Genomic DNA, 18,557 nt, shown 5'->3' on the forward strand with positions numbered 1-18,557 from the left:
TATGAAGGAACATTATTTATTCGATTGATGTTAGTAGAGACGGAAGAGGGCGAAATTGAACTCCAAAATTTTCTAGGGTTACTTTTCAGTAAACCTTGCAACGTAACCTTAAAGTAGAAGTCTTTAGATGAGTTCATTTTTAAGCGGAGATCTTCCTTGGCGTCATTAAATTCGCGAATTTTACATGGATCACCGTATCTTTTTAAATGCCCTAACATCACTACATGACACGATAGGTGAAGCATGTCACGCGAGATCCAAGAGAGGTGGGAATTTTCCTCTTTTTGTTTTCAGCGGGACGAAGCGCTGGACACATGTTGCAACAATAGTTTTGAAAGAAGCCACAAAAGAATTCACATGATTAGATACACGTAGCTGTTCACAATCATCGAAAGAATTGGTTAAATATTCAATAATGAATGAATCGTCGGCCCGTGAAAAATCAGGGAATGAAGAGTGCACAAAACGATTATTGCGAACAGGAACGTGTAGGGAAACAACAACGGCCCTGTGATCTGACATACTATCAGTAACCTATCATTCCCAGCCGTTATCTGACGAATAGGGACTAACAAAAACTAAATCCAAAACTGCGGCACCTGGTGTATTTGCTTCTACAGTTTGTTTTAAACCAAGAGATAATGAAAAATCTAAGGGCACTTTGCTTGTCTCTATATCATAACCGCTAAGCCATAACTATGGCCACAGAATACCCGGAGGGTTGAAATCACCGAGGCAGATAAAATTTAAGAAGGCAAGATGCCTCGTGCATTAATGTAGTTAAAGCGAGTAGCGAAGACATGTTCGATGCCGGCGGAGAGTAGATGACGCCAAATGCAATGGAAATGTTTTCAAAAAAACCTTGCACCAACCAGATTCGGTATCAAGCGGGCTAGGAAGAACTGAATATTGAAGGTCGGACCTCAAAAATAACGCAACATCTCCTCCTCTTCCATGTCGCCGATCTGTTCTAAGATCAGTGAAACCTGATGATCATATTTTGCAGTGGTAAAATGTTATCACGTAATCATGACTCAGTTACGCCAAAAATGTGTGGTGAATGGGTGAAAACCATTGAAAGAAAATCAGAAAATTCGTTAATTAGGCTTCTGGCATTCATATTCAGGATGCTCAAAGGGTCGTGTATGTTGCTTTTGCGTCAGGGGGTTGCAGTAAGGGTATTGGTTGCGCTTTCATAAGGTCGAGAAGGAACCCTGACGAGAGTGTCGGTATTATCGTCCCAGTTGTACCGTACCTTATCAATAAACGCATGGTAGAAGCTTAAGCGAACGATGACGCCATTATCGCCGAAGGGCTTAGCTGCTTCCTAAATCTTTTTCCCGATTGAATGTACGCCTATCGAAACGTCTTCTGAGATGAGAAAGTCAGAATCTTTCAGTTTGTGGCTATTTTTAAGGAAGTTGGTTTTTTTGCCGGAAGATAAGAAGTTTATTATAACTGGGCGCCGGCGATCGACACGCTTCCGGCCAATCCTTAGGCTACTTTTGATACCCGGGCATTTAACCCCAAGCTGTTCCCTGAACCACGCGGAAATTTCGGACAGCAGAAGGCCTTGGTTATCGTCTGAGAAAAGCCGTACAGCAGCAAGGTATTACGGCGGGAACAATTTGACAGCTCATCGTTGCTCAAGGAAAGTTGGTTGATTTTAGTTTCAAGCTGCTGAAGCTGGCTTTCCACTTTGCCATTGAGCGTGAGAGAGGGAAGGGTGGCGGGAACCGATTCCAATACAGAGACACGTGCCTCTAGGGCGTCATACTTTCAGTTGATAATCTGATGAAAGTTTTTGATTTGTGTTATTTCCGCTGTTACGCGTTGCTGACCCTTATTTATTTGGAAAGCATCTGAGGCCCGGTCAACAAGTCAATAACATTGGTATCTGTGGCCCCCGCTTCCTCAGCAGTGGAAGACCTTCGTAAACAAGTATCAAGCGCCGGGACATCCTTTCCCTTGTTTTGCGTAGGAGGGCCAGGGTGAAGTTCCACATCGCTGCACAAAAGAAGGCTTCTGACAGCTAATTAGGTCACAGCACCAATTAAAACAATAATTAGCACATATGCAATAGTGTGGCCAAGAAAACAGCAGCAAAAAACGGTTATCGGAATGAATGGATTTGGAGTTTTCCGGTAACATTTCAGCGCAAAAAGCAGAAAGCAGTTCAGCATCATGCTAGCGCTGCTGTGTTTCTGCACACTGAAGAAGGTAACCATCGGGGGCGCTTTTATATTCTGTGCGGGGGAAGTCATCATGCCGGAGTCGTCGAATATTGTCGGGGCGAGGATTACGTCACCGTAGATGGGGGCATGCAGAGCATCAGCTGGCGGGGCTATAAACAGGCCAGGGCTATCTACCGTAAACTAGAAATGGTCGTCCAGGCATGTGCAAGCCGAGTTGTTAGCGAGCGGAAGCGTTCTCAAAAAACGGTTACGATCACACTCGCATCATGGCGAAGAATCACACTGGCATCAGGCAGGGCACGGGAACGGCAAGGGAGGCAAGAAGCTGCGCAAAGAGCAGAAAGAGGTTCAGCACGAGAAAGCGGTTCAGTTCAGCACGAGAGAAAGCTAGTGATGAGCGTGTGACAAGGCCAGGAGTGGCGTTAGCGGCGAAACCAAAGCAGGTTCGTAGTATCAGATCACTCGGTAGATCGCGGCCTGCCTACCGACGGGTCACATTTAAACGCAAGCGGCTCGTTTAGAAGATTACGACAGTGCTAGGGGAATCCGGGGCGGGATATCTGCTTTAAGGCTCCCAAGCGTATGCGCAAGGGCGGGGAAAGGAGACAGGATTCCCAGCCAATGAAGACTCTGGGACAAAGCAGACGACAGTCGGTCCGGTCACATAAGAACAGTGTTGTGGGGATCCGGTACAGGGAAAAGCTAGTTGCAGTCTTCCAGTCGTGTGTGAAGGGGGTGGTGAGCGTGAATGAGGATTGCCATTAAGTGCGGAATATCTAACAAGGCAGGAAGTCCCTTAAGCGGTGAAAAAGCGGCAGCATGGGATCCTCAGGTTCCTTCCTAGTGTGCGAGCTGCACGCAGACATGTTGGCTCTTTTATTTTCAGCAGTTTGATCCGATGACAGCAACAGCGGGCAGATTACCACAGTGCTAAGGGTGTGTGTAGGGGGAAATGCTCGTTGAAGACTTAAGCTACGTCCTCACTTGCGGCGCAGCGCACGCGCAGCGCCGCGCGGGCAAAAACGCCGCCGCTTTTTGAAGGCCACACTGCTGGGAGCGCGCGCGCGCAAAGGCGCCGGCGGCGTCGGCTCAAACCGGTCCTCGCCCTCTCCGATGGTGTCGCACGGAAGAACGTTTCTGCGCGCTCGCCGGCTGTCCGCGCCGGCAGGGCTCCCGGGAGCACTGAACTCGCTCACGTGACCCGGGCGCTGATTGGCTCGCCGAGTTTGGCGCAAAGCGCCTTGCTACGAAAAATGGGTCCCGGTGCTATTTTTTTGCGGAAGAGGAATCTTGCCGCGAACGGGTATTTTGCGGCGCCGCTTTTTGCGCGCGCGGCGCCGCAAGTGAGGACCTACCTTTGCAATCGTACACACAGGGCAGGGCGAGAGTAGAGAAGGATTTCCAGCTAGTTGTGAACCTGTCAAAAAGCCGGAGTCTCTTTTGCGGTAAACCCAATGCTGCTTCACAGCGTCAGATCGTTTAGTATAGTATGAACTGCACGCAGACCTTGCCTCCCTTATATGCCCAGCAGCTTGATGCGACTACAGCGACAGCGGGCAGATTACAATGCTGTGAAACTGGGTGGGACAGCTGGTTGCAGATGTCCAAGCGTGCTCTCAGAACGCAGGTGCGGCAGGTTTGCCGCACCAGGTTTGAGTGCGGCAGGTTTGCCACCCAGTGGCGAACCTGGGACAAGGCAAGGTGTTTCTTAAAGAAGCCATCAAGAGAAAACACAAATTTGGTTCATTAAAAAGATTGCCTTGTTAGAATCATACTGACACCACTTCTAACGTAAACTTCGCTCAAATAAGCTACATAATTAGGAAAAAAGGGAATGGCCATGCGACCCACCAGCTCATTTCCCGCTACAGAACCAAGGATGTCATTCGAGCCAGCTTTGCGATTGGCGGAGGCCAGCACAAGCAGACGCAAATTAGGTAGAGCTGATAAGCTAGCCGAACGAGCTATTTGCGCTTAAATTTAGGGCACACTCTTTACAAAGCAATAAGAATGGTGGGACAAACAATGGAAGTTACGAAAGCACATGTAAACATTGAAGTACTGATGCGTACTGCTGTTGGTACTGCGCGCACTATGCTTGGTTTAGCTGCACAACACTGCGAGGCTTGGGGTTGGCTGAGATGGCACTGGCCGATTGACGCAAGCAACGGTGTCTTCCGTGACCATATTTGTCGAGCGAGCACTGTTTCAGGGAACGATTATTTTCTCCCAGAAAAAAAAACAAGCCAGGTTTAAATACGGTCAAAAACAAACCAATGGCTTACCACGGTATGGTGGCGCCATCTAGGTTCAGGCAACGTAAATAAACGCCGGAACGCCGCCGTAGGACACGTGGAGGCCAGCACCGCCGTACAGGGGGAGACACCCTTTGAACGGACCCGTGAAGCTGCAATCGGGTCAAGGTGCTCAACTCGTTGTTCTTTCCGATTCCCACAAGACCTAGCAACGCGAAACAGATAAGATGATTCAAACTTTGCCCGTAAACCGCTTTGCGGCGATAATTTTAGTGCGGTTTTGACACAATGACGTGTCTCTACCCTGTACGGCGGACGCGTGAATCAAGGCACTCCAGGCTGCAGAGCGGTCGGTTCCTGTGATGTCATTGCAGACCCCGAAAACATACGATATGGCGGGAAAATAAAAATTTTAATATAAATTGATTATTTCTAAGTGAATAAAGCATGTTTTGTATCCGGACAAGCGCTGGGGGCACTATAAAACACGAAATCTTTCGAATAAAACAAACTTGCATTTTCTCTTCACGGCTCCATTAAGTGGTGAAACGACGGCTGCTTCGCAGTCTCAGGTCGCTCTCTTGAGTGTGGCCTGCCCGCATGCAATGTGCTCTTATAAGCCGCCCAGCAGCTCGATTCGATGAGAGTAACAGCGGCAGATTACGACAGTGATTAAGGGATCTATTGGGGGAGCAGCATATTCCATATATCCAAGCCTGTGCGCACAGTGCAGTGAGAGTGCATAGCGGAATTTCCAACAAGTGATGAACCTGTGACAAAGCACGGAATCCGTTTGGCGGCGAAAGGAAAGCTCTACGTAGCCTCATATCACTCCCTAGCATGTGGCCAACAGGCAGGGTCGCTCCTATAAACCCAATAGCTCTATGCGATAAGAGCGATAGCAGGCATATTACGGTAGTTCTTTGTGAATGGAGTTGGGAAAGTAGCATGTGGCAGATTCTCAAGCATGTGCGCACGCGGAGGTGAGAGTAAAACAGGTTCATCACTGACTATAAAGCCAGTTATGAACCTGTGAAAACACCATGCTTTTGTTTAGAGGCGAAACCAATGCAGCTTAGCAGGCTGGGAAACCTCCGTAAGGAGTTGTGGGTAGCCTGCACACCCACGGTTTTGCTTTTATATGTCAAGTGTCGTCGTGCGACGACAGCGACAGCGGGCAGATTACCACAGTGCTGGAGCATCGGGGGGGGGGGGGGGGGGTGAGAGAGAGAGAAAGAAGCTCGTTCGCGATTTCAAAGCGTGTGCGCAGGGTCGGTGAAACTGCAGCAGGATTGCGACAAAGTGATGACCCTCTGACCAGGCGAGGAGTCACTTCAGTGGCGAAACCAAGTCAGCTTCGCATCCTCAGATTGCTCTCTAGAGTGTCGTCTGCCTGCAGACGTGGTCGCACTTATATGCCCAGCAGTTCGATGCAACGCAAGCGACAACTGGCAGAATACGACAGTCGTGCGGGGATCTAGGTGAAGAAGCTGATTGCAAATTTCCAAGCGTGTGCGCAGGGGGCGGTGAGAGTTGGTCTCGTTTGCGGGCCAGTGATAAACCTGGGACAAGGCAAAGACATTCTTTGGACTGGAACCAAAAGGAGCTCCGCAGCCTCAGGTCGCTCTCTTAGAGTGAGGCCGGGATGCGGGCGTTCCCGCTCTTATGTGCCCAGCATCTCGACGTGACGACAGCGAGTGCGGGGCCAGGTTACGATAGTGCTGAGGGATGCGGTTCGGGACAGCAGGTTTCGAACTTCCAAGCGTGTGCGCAGTGGGCTGTGAGAGGGAAACATTATTTCTATACAATGAAGACCCTATGAAAATAGCAGGAATTCTATTTAGCGCAGAATCCTCGGCAGCTTCGCAGCCTCACATCCTCCCTAGTGTGTGGCATGTCAGCAGAGGTGGTCGCATTTGTTTATATCCCCACAATATCGATGCGAAGACAGCGACAGGGGGCAAATTACGATGGTGCTGGGGGGTCCGGGGGGCTGCTGGTTTTCGATCTCCATGTGTGCGTGTAGGGGACGGTGAGACTGCAGCAGGACTCCTAGCAAGTTAAGAACCTGTGAGAAGGCAGGCAGTCTTTTTAGCTCCGTAACCAAGGCAGTTCCGCCGCCTCAGGTTCCTCCCTCGCAGCATTTCCAGCTAGTGACAAGCCTGTGACAAGGCAAGAAGTCTCTGAAGTTGCGAAACGGCGGCAGCTTTGCTTCATCAGTCCCTCCCCCCTCCCTCCCCCCACCCAGTGTGGCCTGCACGCCGGTGTGGCCGCTCCTATATGACCAGCAGCTTATAGCGACGGCAGGAACAGCGGGTGTATTATGACAGTAATGCTGGGGTTTTGTGGAAGGGGTCTGGCGGGGGCAGCTGTTTGTATGTTTCCAAGCGTGTGCGTGGGGGGGCGGTGAGAGTGGACTTGGATTTTCAACCAGTGAAGAAGCTGTTGCAGGTCAGGGAGGCTTCGTGTCGGGGGGTGTTATCAAAAGAAGTTACTGACGCTTGACCACCTGCCCGATATCACGCAGCATTTGCGGGCCCCTGCTCCTTCTGGGCGATTCCTGCGTCCAAAGCTTTCGCTCTACGCCTGTTTTGGACTTAAACCCGCCTTAGAAACGCCTTAATGCAACACCTCCGAGGCACAGGACTCCATCCTAGGAGACCCCCAGATTTTAAGCGTTAAATATGGGGACTACAGAAGTGGTATCTTGTGGAGATTTTGCGCGAAATGGGTGGAATGTTGTAGCTTTCAAACTTACCCTTATGCCTCAAAGTAATCTCTCGCAGTATAAAAAAGAATTCCTTAGTGCCGAAACCAAGGCAGCTTGGCAACCTCAGAACACGCTCTAGAGTGTGGCCTGCAAGCAGACGTGGGCGCAGTTACATGCCCAGCAGGTCGATGAGATGACAGCGACCGCAGGCCTGTTGCGATAGTGCTGGGCTGTTCCGGGGGTAGCAGCCGCTCGCAGATTTCTAAGCGTGTGTGCTGGGCGCGGTGAGAACGCAGCAGGATTGCGAGCCAGTGATAAAACGATGTCCACCAGACTGTCATTTTAGCGGCTAAACGAAGGCAGCTTCGTCGACTCAGATTACTTTTTAGAAAGTAAAGTTTTAATTCCCGATTTTTTTTAACTCTAGTCCGATGTTTACTTTAAAACCAGAATTAAGGACAGGCAGTAACTTCTGTGTTGCCTCTCATGTGCTCAACTTTTTTGTTGGGCCAGAATAGCTTCAACAAATACCAAAGTATGCAAGCAGCAGGGTTAGCAAACGGGTTTGCCTATCTCTACTAAAAATTGTTACTCCTGCTGGGACACATCTTTCATTCACAAAAATCACATCTTTCGGCCAAAACGCAAAGTGGTAGTTATGTTGGGTTGCTGTAGGCAACCTTGTTACGGGAAGTGCACGAGTCTGGAAACAGCCAGAGTATTTGTTTGAAGGGGGCCTTCAGCACATTCTAGAAAGCGCATGTCACGTATAGGGACGGAGTAATAGCCGAGCAAACATACCAACAGAGCCGTAAATTGTATATGAGCTGAACATGAGCTGAATATGGTTTACCCACCTATTTTAACAATCTGGGTAATGCAAAACCACTCTTAGTTTTGGTGTACGTCAATCTAGGCATCAGAATCTCTTTGTCTGGATGCAACAATGCGGAATATCACTGAAGGAATATCATTCTGGGTCATTCGTGCCGGAAAAATAGGAACTCGTGAGGGATTTCAGAAACAGATATGTGGCATGAACGAGAGGGCAATTCACTTGACTCTTTGAAAACTGGGCGAAATTCATTGCATTCAAGCACAGCCGTTCGTTCATCTCACACAGCAGACACTGACACGTATGCTCATGACTTTATGAATTCAGCGTGGATGCACTCATGCGAGTACTCGTTGGTAACAGTTATACGTTTTCTTTTTTTGCAGTGAATTTCAAGCTACGATACTGAATACCGCATTCCGCTGTCGGGAGCTGGAACTGGCTGATTTTCTCGATCAGTCAATTGGGAACAATAAACTAAAGCATCTTTCATTGCACTTGCGAGCGTTGACTATTGTGCGAATAAAATTTAGCCCCTGATATTTCTGTAATGTTCTAATATTTTAGCAATGCTGTTGAGACACGGACTAAGTTCCATGTCCACCCGCCGCGGTTGCTCAGTGGCTAAGGCGTTGCGCTGCTGAGCACGAGGTCGCGGGTTCGATTCCCGGCCGCGGCGGCCGCTTTTCTGATGGAGGCGAAAAGCAAAAACGCCCGTGTGTTCGAGATTTCGGCGCACGTTAAAGATCCCCAGGTGGTCAAAATTAATCCGGAGCCCTCCACTACGGCGCGCCTCATCGCCTGCGTTGCGTCGGCGCGTTAAACCCCCACAATCAGAAGTTCCATGTCCAGAGTAATTTTCTAAATATCAGCATGAAGATGTGTTTGCAATAATGGTGCTTCGCAACGTTAGCACCAGTTCTGTTATTTGTGATCATACTTATGAAATCAGTTCATTGATTCACGTCGACGACCTGGAGCAGGATCTCCGGCCAGGCGGGTGGGCGCTCTTGGGTTTTGATGCTTCAAAATTCTGGCCATTCACGCCCTCGCCCCCAGTTGTTTTGGATAACAAAGGTCAAAGCGGGTCAGCAGCTCAACCTAGTGCTCTTGCGTAGGTTTTGTTTAGTCTTAACTTGTGGAGATAGTTGTAACTGTCATACCAGATGGTTCACCCGGCCTTGTTAGACGTAGAATGTTCACATACCGTGATACTTGGTTATGTAAACTGCGCGGAAAGGAGTGTAGTGTATGTACGCATTCCTTTATCGTGCACAGAAGGGGCTAGCTTTTTGTGGAGAGGTGTAGATGGAATGATGACCATTTTCGGTGTTTGCTTATGTGTGGGACTATTTCAGGGAATATATGACGTGTTGTGCCTTTCAAGATTGCAGGAGCAGGGAGCGCAGTTGCTTTTAAAAATTTCTCTCGTTTAAAGCAGCGGAAACAGCGGTGTGTGCCGCTGTCGTGGCCTTGGGTCGAAAATGTTTTGGAAGCTCTTTTTTCATTTCTGCAGTATAGTCAAGGCGTACTGCATGATTCGGTGTTTACGCTGTTTCTGCAATTAGCCTGAGAGCCAGAAATTAGGGTTATAGATATCTTGCTTGTTGTGAGAGGTAGGGCCGTGCGAATAACTATGATTGTTACAATAAGGTTGGTGCGGGCAGTCGATTGTTAGCTTTGGACATCGAAAATGAATGACGCTGGCGGCACGTGCTTGATTGAGGGCGTGGCGATGCGTCCGTATGTCAAAAACCTAGGAGGGGCTTGATCTCTTTATGGGCATTGTAGGCTCTTGCTGCTCGATGTGCCTTCGTTGAAGCGGGTTGTAGATACCACAATATATCAGACATTCGAAAACCCCGCCCTGATCACATGAGATTTTACTGTCGTCACTTAGCAGTGGGGGTCTTTTAGTGTAAGTGCTTTGCCTTTTTTGTGTCCACTTTCAGCCGTCTTGCTTAACATGTGGGGTATGGTTTTTATGTATTCTTATTTGTGGGTGTCAAGTCGTATTGGTATTTTGCCTAATGTCTTCGGTCAAAATCCCGTGCCGTCATTGGAGGTTAGGCGAATGCCTCCGAGACTAAGGAATGTTAAATATTCATTTCGCGCAAATGCTACATTTATGCCAACACCACCAAGGGGAGAACGTTTAGGCCTCCCGTTAACTGTGCTCATTGTGTGAAGCGAATTGGGTAAAGACTGCATATTAGCGCAAGATCACATCCTTTGTTTCGCAACACTCAGGAAACGAACGCCGAGCCAGATTTAGAAAGAAGGAGGAGGATCTGTGAACCTATATTTAGGCTCCCTGACCTTGATACTCAAAGTGTTTATTTTTGACCAATTTAGACTGCGTCGCACTCCTTAGAAATCCCATGTGCGACATACACCCTGAAAAACAGAAACGTCTGTCCATGCTCGATGGATGCGTTTGGGTGCTCTTCGTCGCGGTATACGGCATTTATTGAACAAACATATAGCCTTGTACGCACACCGTATCTGTGCTGGGATGGCTCGTAAGCTGAGCACATAAAAACTCCACACCCATTATAATGAAAACATCATCCAAGGCAGTTCAAATTTTTGTCAATATTTCGGTCCTCTCCTGGATTGGCAGACATGCCGGTTCCCGAATCATAAGCACTCCAACTAGTTCTACCAGGAAAATGCTGCAATTGGCCTCAAAGGGGGCTGACACTGTCTCTCGCTCCGTATTTTGGGCCCACCTTTGAAAGCTACATTGTGGATAACGCCCGCACGCTGAAGTGCGAGACTTCCTCACTAACAAGCAAGCGGCGCTCCTCGTCACCGAAGCAATGTCCCACGCTATCAATCTGGCGAGCAGAGGTACTCGACAAGGAGCAGTGCTCTCCGCCATGCTATTTATTACTTCCCTAATCAAATTACCACAACGCATTGCTGCTCTTCAAAACTTCAAGCATTGACGCTATGCTTACGATGTGCGAGTCTGGACCGGCACAGGATCGTGGGATGACGTGGAAACGTGCCTTCAAGAACAGGCAGATGAGGTTACTGAGTATGCCAAATACTGCCGACTTTTTTGAGTTCCACAAAAATTTCAACTTCTCGTGGGTCAATCACGGATACCAAACCAAGACCCACCCCCACTGATGGAAACACATATCGAGGGCCACTCTATTCGCTGCACTCCTTCAAGATGCTTGGAATTGTCGTCAAGCGCCATAGACAGAGTTCTACCCTCATAACCATACAGCGGCAAAACAGTACGCCTCTGACTCACACTCCCACAGAAAAAGATATTTTTTCTCTCGCGCTCACTCACGCTCACCAGTAGCCATCACTAGTTGCACTCACTCGTACTCACGCTCACTACGCACCCACACCACTCGCACCCACTCATCTTCACTCTCACCACTCACCGTGGCCGCTAGCACTCATCTGCGTTCAAGCTCACCGCTCGCCGTCTCCACTCACATTCACTCGTGCTCACGTACATCCCTCGTCATCAGCTCTTGCACTCACTCGTGCTCAGATTCACCTATTTTCCACATTACTATCGACTCAATTGCACTATCCACTAGCCCTGCCCAACCCCACTGTAAGGCCCACTTATGAGATCAGCGGCCAGGCGCCCGGGCTGCGCGTGAGAACCCCCCACTCTGTCCGGGGGCTCAACACTCTAGACTCTACGCCGCAGACGGAGCGCACGGGAGACGGATTGTCTGGCCCACCGAATACCACGGGAATAATCCCCCATTGAGAACGCAGACGGCGCCGCCAGGTTCCGAGAATCGGCGACGTGACGCGCGGAGGGGTGGAATTACCGGCGTCGAAGCGCGCCCCGCGCGAGGCACCATTGTTAACGCACCCCGGTCGGCACAGTGCACTGTCGCCGCCTTTCGCTCTCACCCCGCGGGGTCGCGCGCACTTGCTCGTCCGCGAGCGTGCCGTTGACCGAAAGATGGCGGCGGCTCATTGAATATTCCGTAGCGCGCTGAGTGACAGCTGTCTACGTGAATTTTGGCGCTCCCTTACGCGTGCACGAACGCTACAGGGGCGTTCCCGAGAGAGTGTGATCTCGAGGTGTTATAAGGCCGAACTTTGCCGTTAGAAATTGTTCTTGTCTGAGCGCCGAGCAGGGCAGTTCCCGGCGGGACAAGGAGTCTCGACCGTTAAAGCTAGGTTGGGATTTGTGAGCCCCCTAGGCTTGAGGTTATGATCACGTCGGAGGTTTTGGGTACAGCGCTGTACCGGGCAACTAGACGGATCTTGCGGCGAGACAGAGTCTCGGCCGTCGTTTCTCGAGCGGTTTGCGTACGCTCCGAGGATAGGAGAGTTAGACGAAGTTGAGGAGCTCGAGTGATTTGTCCGCACTTGGAGGTAGCGTCTAGCTGAAGTTGGAAGTTTTTGTTTTCATTACTCATGTATTCAGTTTTCCTACTGTAAATAGCTGTATATAAACTCTTCGTTTCACTTAATCAACCCCAACGCCTCGAGTTCGGCAATTCGACCGCCGTCTCCAAGAACTTCAACACCATCGCCCTGCCAGCCCCCTGCCAAATCAACCGGAGCCCGGGCGATTGGGTTCCTGATTGACACCGGACTACGGGGAAACGAACCACAACCATCTTCACTCCCAATCACCACTCGTCATCACCCCTCGCACGCGAGTGTGCGCAGCAGGTCCTCCATGACTCATGAAACAGAACAGTATCAGTGCATTACGGAGTCAGATGTCCATCCAAATCACATTCCTAAGTCAACACCCCACCAAAGAGTTAATTTTATGGTGCCTCATAGCAGGAGCGGAGTTACAACATATTGCCGAAGTCAAAAGCAATCTCGCCATCAACTATGGTTGCAGCGAGTGGCTCCTGCGACGAATATCCAACAGCGAGTACATTCGCATTTCGCTCACATAGGTAAGCCCGCCATTAGCGTGAGTGGTGAGCGGGGCTCAGCACTCCCTAGTGGCGAGTCGGGCTCATTACTCCAGAGTGTTCAGAGCACTTGCACTCCCGAGTGGTGAGCGGGGCTCCTCGCGAGTGGCTTTCGCACTCGATAGTCGTAAGTGGAGCTCGCCGCGACTGGAGCGCGCACTCGCGAGTGGTGAGCGGGGCTCACTGCGAGTGCGGCTCGCATTCACTAGCACTCTCATTCGCCAGTCCAAAGCCATGGCGATGCTCACTCACCACTCACTCGTGAGTGGGGTGTTTGTAAGTGCTCTCGTGAGTGAGCCTGCCGACCTATGCTCATAACTCGCTTAAAACACACCACGAACCAGGTGTCCCATATACTGCGTAAAATCACGAAGAGGCAGGGCGTTGAGGAGCATGCAGCGTAAGGTATCCTGCACGCCTCAATTATTTGTTCGCATCATGGACGCAGTGTCGTATCCTCTAGTCAACATGCACGAAGACAAAACCGCCAGTACACTCATCCGAAGGTCATTCAAGCCCGCAATCTGCTTCCTCCAAACACGTCCACTTGTCTACACCTTCAAGTCGGTGTGCATAATACGCCGTCTGAACAAGTTGCAGGCCATCTCTCACAGCAAAACCAACGGCTCTCTCTACCAAGGCCATCCGCCTGGTTCTCTTAGAATTGGGAATAAGTACCCCGGGATACAACGGCCCACTAGTAGAGTAGCACCCCCGGCCTACTCAAGAACTCAGTAAGGGCAACCGTTACTGCGCTACATGCCCACTGAGCACCACAGTGGGTGGCGTAATGCTCGCGCGGAGGCCGTCACCCGGCAATACAGTGAAGATCCTGTTGCGCTCTTCACAGACGCGGCGGCATGGCCCTCCTACCCAGCTTTCGCTGTAGAAATAATCCCCGACCAAAGAGGACAGACTATTACTGCCTCTGTGAAAACGTTTTCACCAGCTGGAGCCGAAGAAGCGGCAATCGCACTTGGCATCACCTCTACCTAAGCTGCTACTCTAGTGATGGACAGCCGACAGGCCTGCTGGAACTACCAGGCCGGAACGGTTGATGCTGCGGCGCGCAATGCCACTTCGCCCCCCCTCCCCCTCCACCTTCGCAGAGACGGATCCAGATCGTATGAATTCCAGCCCATGTGGGAGTGAGGGGGAACGTGATGGCGCGCGGCTTCGCAGAAGAAATGATACACCGCACAGATACGGAGGAGACGCCGCCTCTGAGAGATTTACTCCCCTCCTGAATACAGCAGAAACAACCCAACATCTATGCCTGGCAATGCAAACCTTCCGCCACCCTACCGATTCCTAGGTATTAATCAGGCACACCACTACCATGCCTTGCAAACAAACACTATTCTAAACCTAAACAGGTCTGCCACTTCACCACACAAAATACATTTTCCAGCGGCCCCTTCTGTGGGACGTATGGCACCCTGTTCCACATGTCTGGGGGATGACCCTCCAATCCTCTCCCCGAAACCTAATTCTTACAACTCTGCTGGTCAGGAGGCATGCCCCATTGAACTCATGGCTGTCCGACCTGCTTCAGCTGGTGCAGCAGGTTGTATCGGCTGACAAGACAAATGAGGTCCTCGATTGAGGATATCTCCTTACGACTCCATGCAAATTTGGCCGTGATAGCGGTGCTTATCCTCCTCCTCCAACTCTTTGACAAGCAAGGCGCCTTCATCCTACCCCGGCAAACATAAGATAGCACGCCAAATATAACACGCATTTGCGAAGCCGAAATCCCCTCAGCGTCTGGCAGAAGCACCGACGGCAGACCTTGGCTACTACAAGGTCTGATAACAGCCTTAGTAACAGCTGCTCCATAACTGCAGGCCTATCTGGAGCACCAGTTTCACTAAATCGAGTGATACCATCTATACCCTCAAGGAAGTTATTGTCTCCCTTCGGCGGCCCCTGCAAAAGTTGACTCATCGCCGTTGACAAAGTGCATGGTACGGCTCTTCCACGTGTGCAGAGGAGCCTGGTGCTCCGCTTTACAGCATAGCCTGACCGTATTTATTCCTTACTTCTCAGTGGAGTGCTTGGGAATCACCCACACCCTAACAACGCACCCGCATAGATGGGTTTTCAGGAATCGAAACAATATTAGATTGGATTGCAGTTCACATAAATCGTCCACCCGCGCATTTTTTCCGTATCAGAGTTGCCATGGTTAGCAGCTATTCCTTTCCCATTCTTTTTGTCTTCAACTACGGCCTCTATCTGCTCAGTTATGCCGGTAATGAAGTGCACTGTATTCCACGTTTAACCACAATACCAAAATTACACTCCGAAGCAACTCCACCGTCGCTCCCATACTGTTCACTGTATCTCAGTTTCGCGCTGCCTGTCTGTATCCTCCTCGGCAGAGAGTCAGAACGGTGACCACAGCGCAGGGACATATGTTTGTCACCACAGTATAAAAACTCGTCCTTGCGGCCATTCCCTTCAGAAAAATTTGGCATTTGAGTCCCTGTTTACAGATGGCAACGAAAACAACAATAGATGCGGCTTTCGAAAAATAACGTAGCTGCGTGGAAAACCTTGAGTTCCACTCTTCACGAATACTGAATCCAGCATAAATGCCACTGCCGCAAACTTGTGTTTAAGAAAAGTATTGAAGTCAAGATTTTCTGGCTCCCAGGCACAAATTCTAGATTTCTTGATATCCCCCACGACATATTCACACCTTGGGTATTCCTTAGTTAAGGCATCGTCGAGGCACCCAGATTTTCCTGGGTGAAGGCAAAACGGGCTTTCCTGTCGCCGAGGTAAGGTTGAATAAAATCCCATTGTACCCCTGATATCCCACCGCCGCCGTGTATTGTGTGCTTGGTCAACGAACCTGCCAGAGAGCATTCGATCTCTTAGTATAATGAAAGGTGAAAGGAACCACCCGAAAAAAAATCCTCGAAATATCTATACTTTATGATGACTAAATTCGAGCAATTACCAAGCGGCAGAGAATCGTTATCTCACCATGGAACTTGCCATGTAATGCTTCAGAATGTAGCCTCTCCTAATACACATGCCCTATTTTTTCGACTTAATCAGGCCTTATTCCTACCTTTTCGTGCGCATTTTCTATCATTCTCATCTACTTAAGCACGGGAGAAAGTTGTAACGACTAAAATATTTTCGCACCCTACTTTTCTGAGTTTTGGAGAATGAAAATGCACAGAAAAGGTAATTTAAGATTTGTTTAGTACGAACAGCTCGCATAATCTCTGCGATATTTAACAAAAAAAACGTTTTTAGTGGTTTGTACAGTGCTGTGTTAAGAAATAGACGAAAATAATGGCGCAAACTAAATCACGCAAATTGCAGTCATTCATCCAGAATGGCAAAATGAGCCAGTGCACGCGAGCGCGTGACAAAATGCATCGCCCAGCTATCTCACGATGCATTTCTGGTGTGCAGACATCGATGAGTGCGTGCGCGTCCAATCACAATCGTTACCCTGCCTTTTTCTTCACTTCAAAAGGCAACGCTAGTCACATTCAGCGTTTGGCACTAGGGGCCATGTTTTTCGCTCAACAAGTCACGCTTGGCCACGCTTTGCAGAGTACGGAGAGGATAGACGTATTCTTAATTAACAACCAATGGAAGTTCGAGCAAAAAATACAAACACGCAATTGGAGATATGTGGCAGAATTAAAATTAAATATGTGGGTGTATTTAATTTTGGATTCTACAAATTGGCTTTCACTACAAAAAGTATGTTTGGGTTATAACCCCTGTTCACTTATTTTTGATTGGCTACAAACCTTCCATAGCGTTGCTGGAGCGGGTGTTGTTCCCCAGATTTTTCTTTTTATTTTTGGGAGGGGGGGGACATGGAAAAATAATTGGAAGAATTGGAGATATGTGGCAGAACTTCGCCACCCAGACGGGCAAGATTTGCTATCGGTCAAATCAGGGGAAAACGAGCCAGGAACACTTTACCCTCGCCATCCACCACCTATGCGGGTGCGAGCGACACGCGTTGAGCAAGAAAAAATTGGGACTAATTTTTTACAAAAAAATTGCCCCCACCTCCCCGAAGGGAATCGTGAGGAAGTGCGAATGCATTTCTTGCGCCGAGAGTACACGGCGTAGTAATTCTGACATCGCCTTGAGAGGCGCCCAGCCAGCGAACGGTCTAAACTGGAGCAGAGCGAGCAGGAGACTGTAGCGAGAGAGCGCGCGCGAGCCGACCCACGGAGGTCTGGCGGTTTATCGCTGCATATAAAGGGGGGTACGCCGCGCTGAGCGCGCCGAGCCAGGTGGCTGAGAGAGGAGGCGGGCGCGCGAGAGAGAGGGGTGCGCGCGCAGCTGCAGCCAGCGAGGAGAGAGGAGGAGCGAGCGAAGGGGGAGGGGGACGCGCGCAGCGGCGCAAGGCAGCTGCCGGGAGAGGAGGTGGTGCGTGACGTCACGGCGCGGGTGAGGAGAGGGATGCGCGCGGCGCACACCGCCGCGCCGCGAGGGAGCGGTGAGGGCGTGGCGTCACGTGGTGAGTGACGTCACTGCGCCGTTGCTACCGACGCTCCTCTCCGCTCTGCGCCGTTGCTAGGGAGAGCAGGGCTGCGGACGCCGCCGCCGCCGGCGGTGGATGGTTTGGGGTCGCTTATAAAGTGCATCGCACTTAAAAGGGACCCCTATCGCAAACGCTGAATGCAATCAGCTTCACCGCTTAAGTTTAAGGAAAGGCATGACAGCGATTGTGGTCGGACGCGCACGCACAGATCGATGTCTGGGCATCAGAAGGGCATTTTCAGATGGCGGGGCGATGGATTTGGCCACTGCAACGATGCATGTGGCCACGGCTTATTTTGCACCGTGTGTGCATACTGTGGGTTCCGAAAAGTTCCACTATATAAGTTTTACTGTTATAAAAAAACTTCCCAATCGGCTGCATTCTGCTCCATAGTGTAGGGTAAAAACGAAACACCAAATTATACTGAACAATGCGTCTAAAAGAGCGGTTCTTCTATAAAAGTAAATGTACAACTTCAAATGTTTTCGAAATAAGCTTTCTTAAACTATCTATACATATGTCCTGTTAGGAGGATTTAGCAGAAGAGTTAGTGAGAACTGACTAATTTACACAACACGTTTGACTTTCATCTTAGTATAGGTAGTAACTGTGACTCACCGAATACCCTTGGGTGGTGGACCCCGATAATTTAGTATGTAAAATTCCCAACCATTTTTGGGCTCAAAATTGCAATGTCTATTTTACGATTATAATTATTACTTGCGATAAATGAAGTTTATTGCTTTGTATGGTGGTGGTGGAGTTATTGCGAGAGCCTGGTTTTAAGCGTCCTTAGTCTGTAATACTTCTTGGTCCGAGAAATCTTCGTTGGACCGAGATATCTTCGTTGGTCCGAAAAATTTCAGCTTGTAAGCACATGGTCAGCCATGCAATGTGTGAGTAATAAAATAGCCTTGTATCGTGCAACAAAAGACCTCCAGAATGAGGTGGCACTTTAACATTATACGTAGGCATGAAGGGAGTATGCTATAAATATTGCGTCTGGGAAAATATCCAATTTCTAGAACACCATTTTGTGGTTTTCACTTGAAACTACAAACGAGCTTGTAGCGCCTAGTCAACTTTTTAACTTCTGGCAGGTG

At 49.6% G+C, this 18,557-nt stretch overlaps 1 protein-coding gene across 1 annotated transcript in view; it reads left to right on the plus strand.

The window, feature by feature from the left end:
• Window positions 1-8,527, plus strand: part of LOC144141485 (uncharacterized) — a 140,494-nt gene extending 131,967 nt beyond the window's left edge. The window contains exon 15 of the mRNA XM_077673041.1: window positions 8,382-8,527. Within this exon, the coding sequence (XP_077529167.1) occupies window positions 8,382-8,404 (23 nt within the window). The 3' untranslated portion in view covers window positions 8,405-8,527. The remainder of the gene's footprint in view (window positions 1-8,381) is intronic.
• Window positions 8,528-18,557: the final 10,030 nt, after the last annotated feature.

This window comes from Haemaphysalis longicornis, unplaced genomic scaffold (assembly GCF_048455015.1).
Source record: "Haemaphysalis longicornis isolate Haplotype H1 unplaced genomic scaffold, Haemaphysalis longicornis Haplotype H1 scaffold_6, whole genome shotgun sequence".
Taxonomy (NCBI): Eukaryota; Metazoa; Arthropoda; class Arachnida; order Ixodida; family Ixodidae; genus Haemaphysalis; species Haemaphysalis longicornis.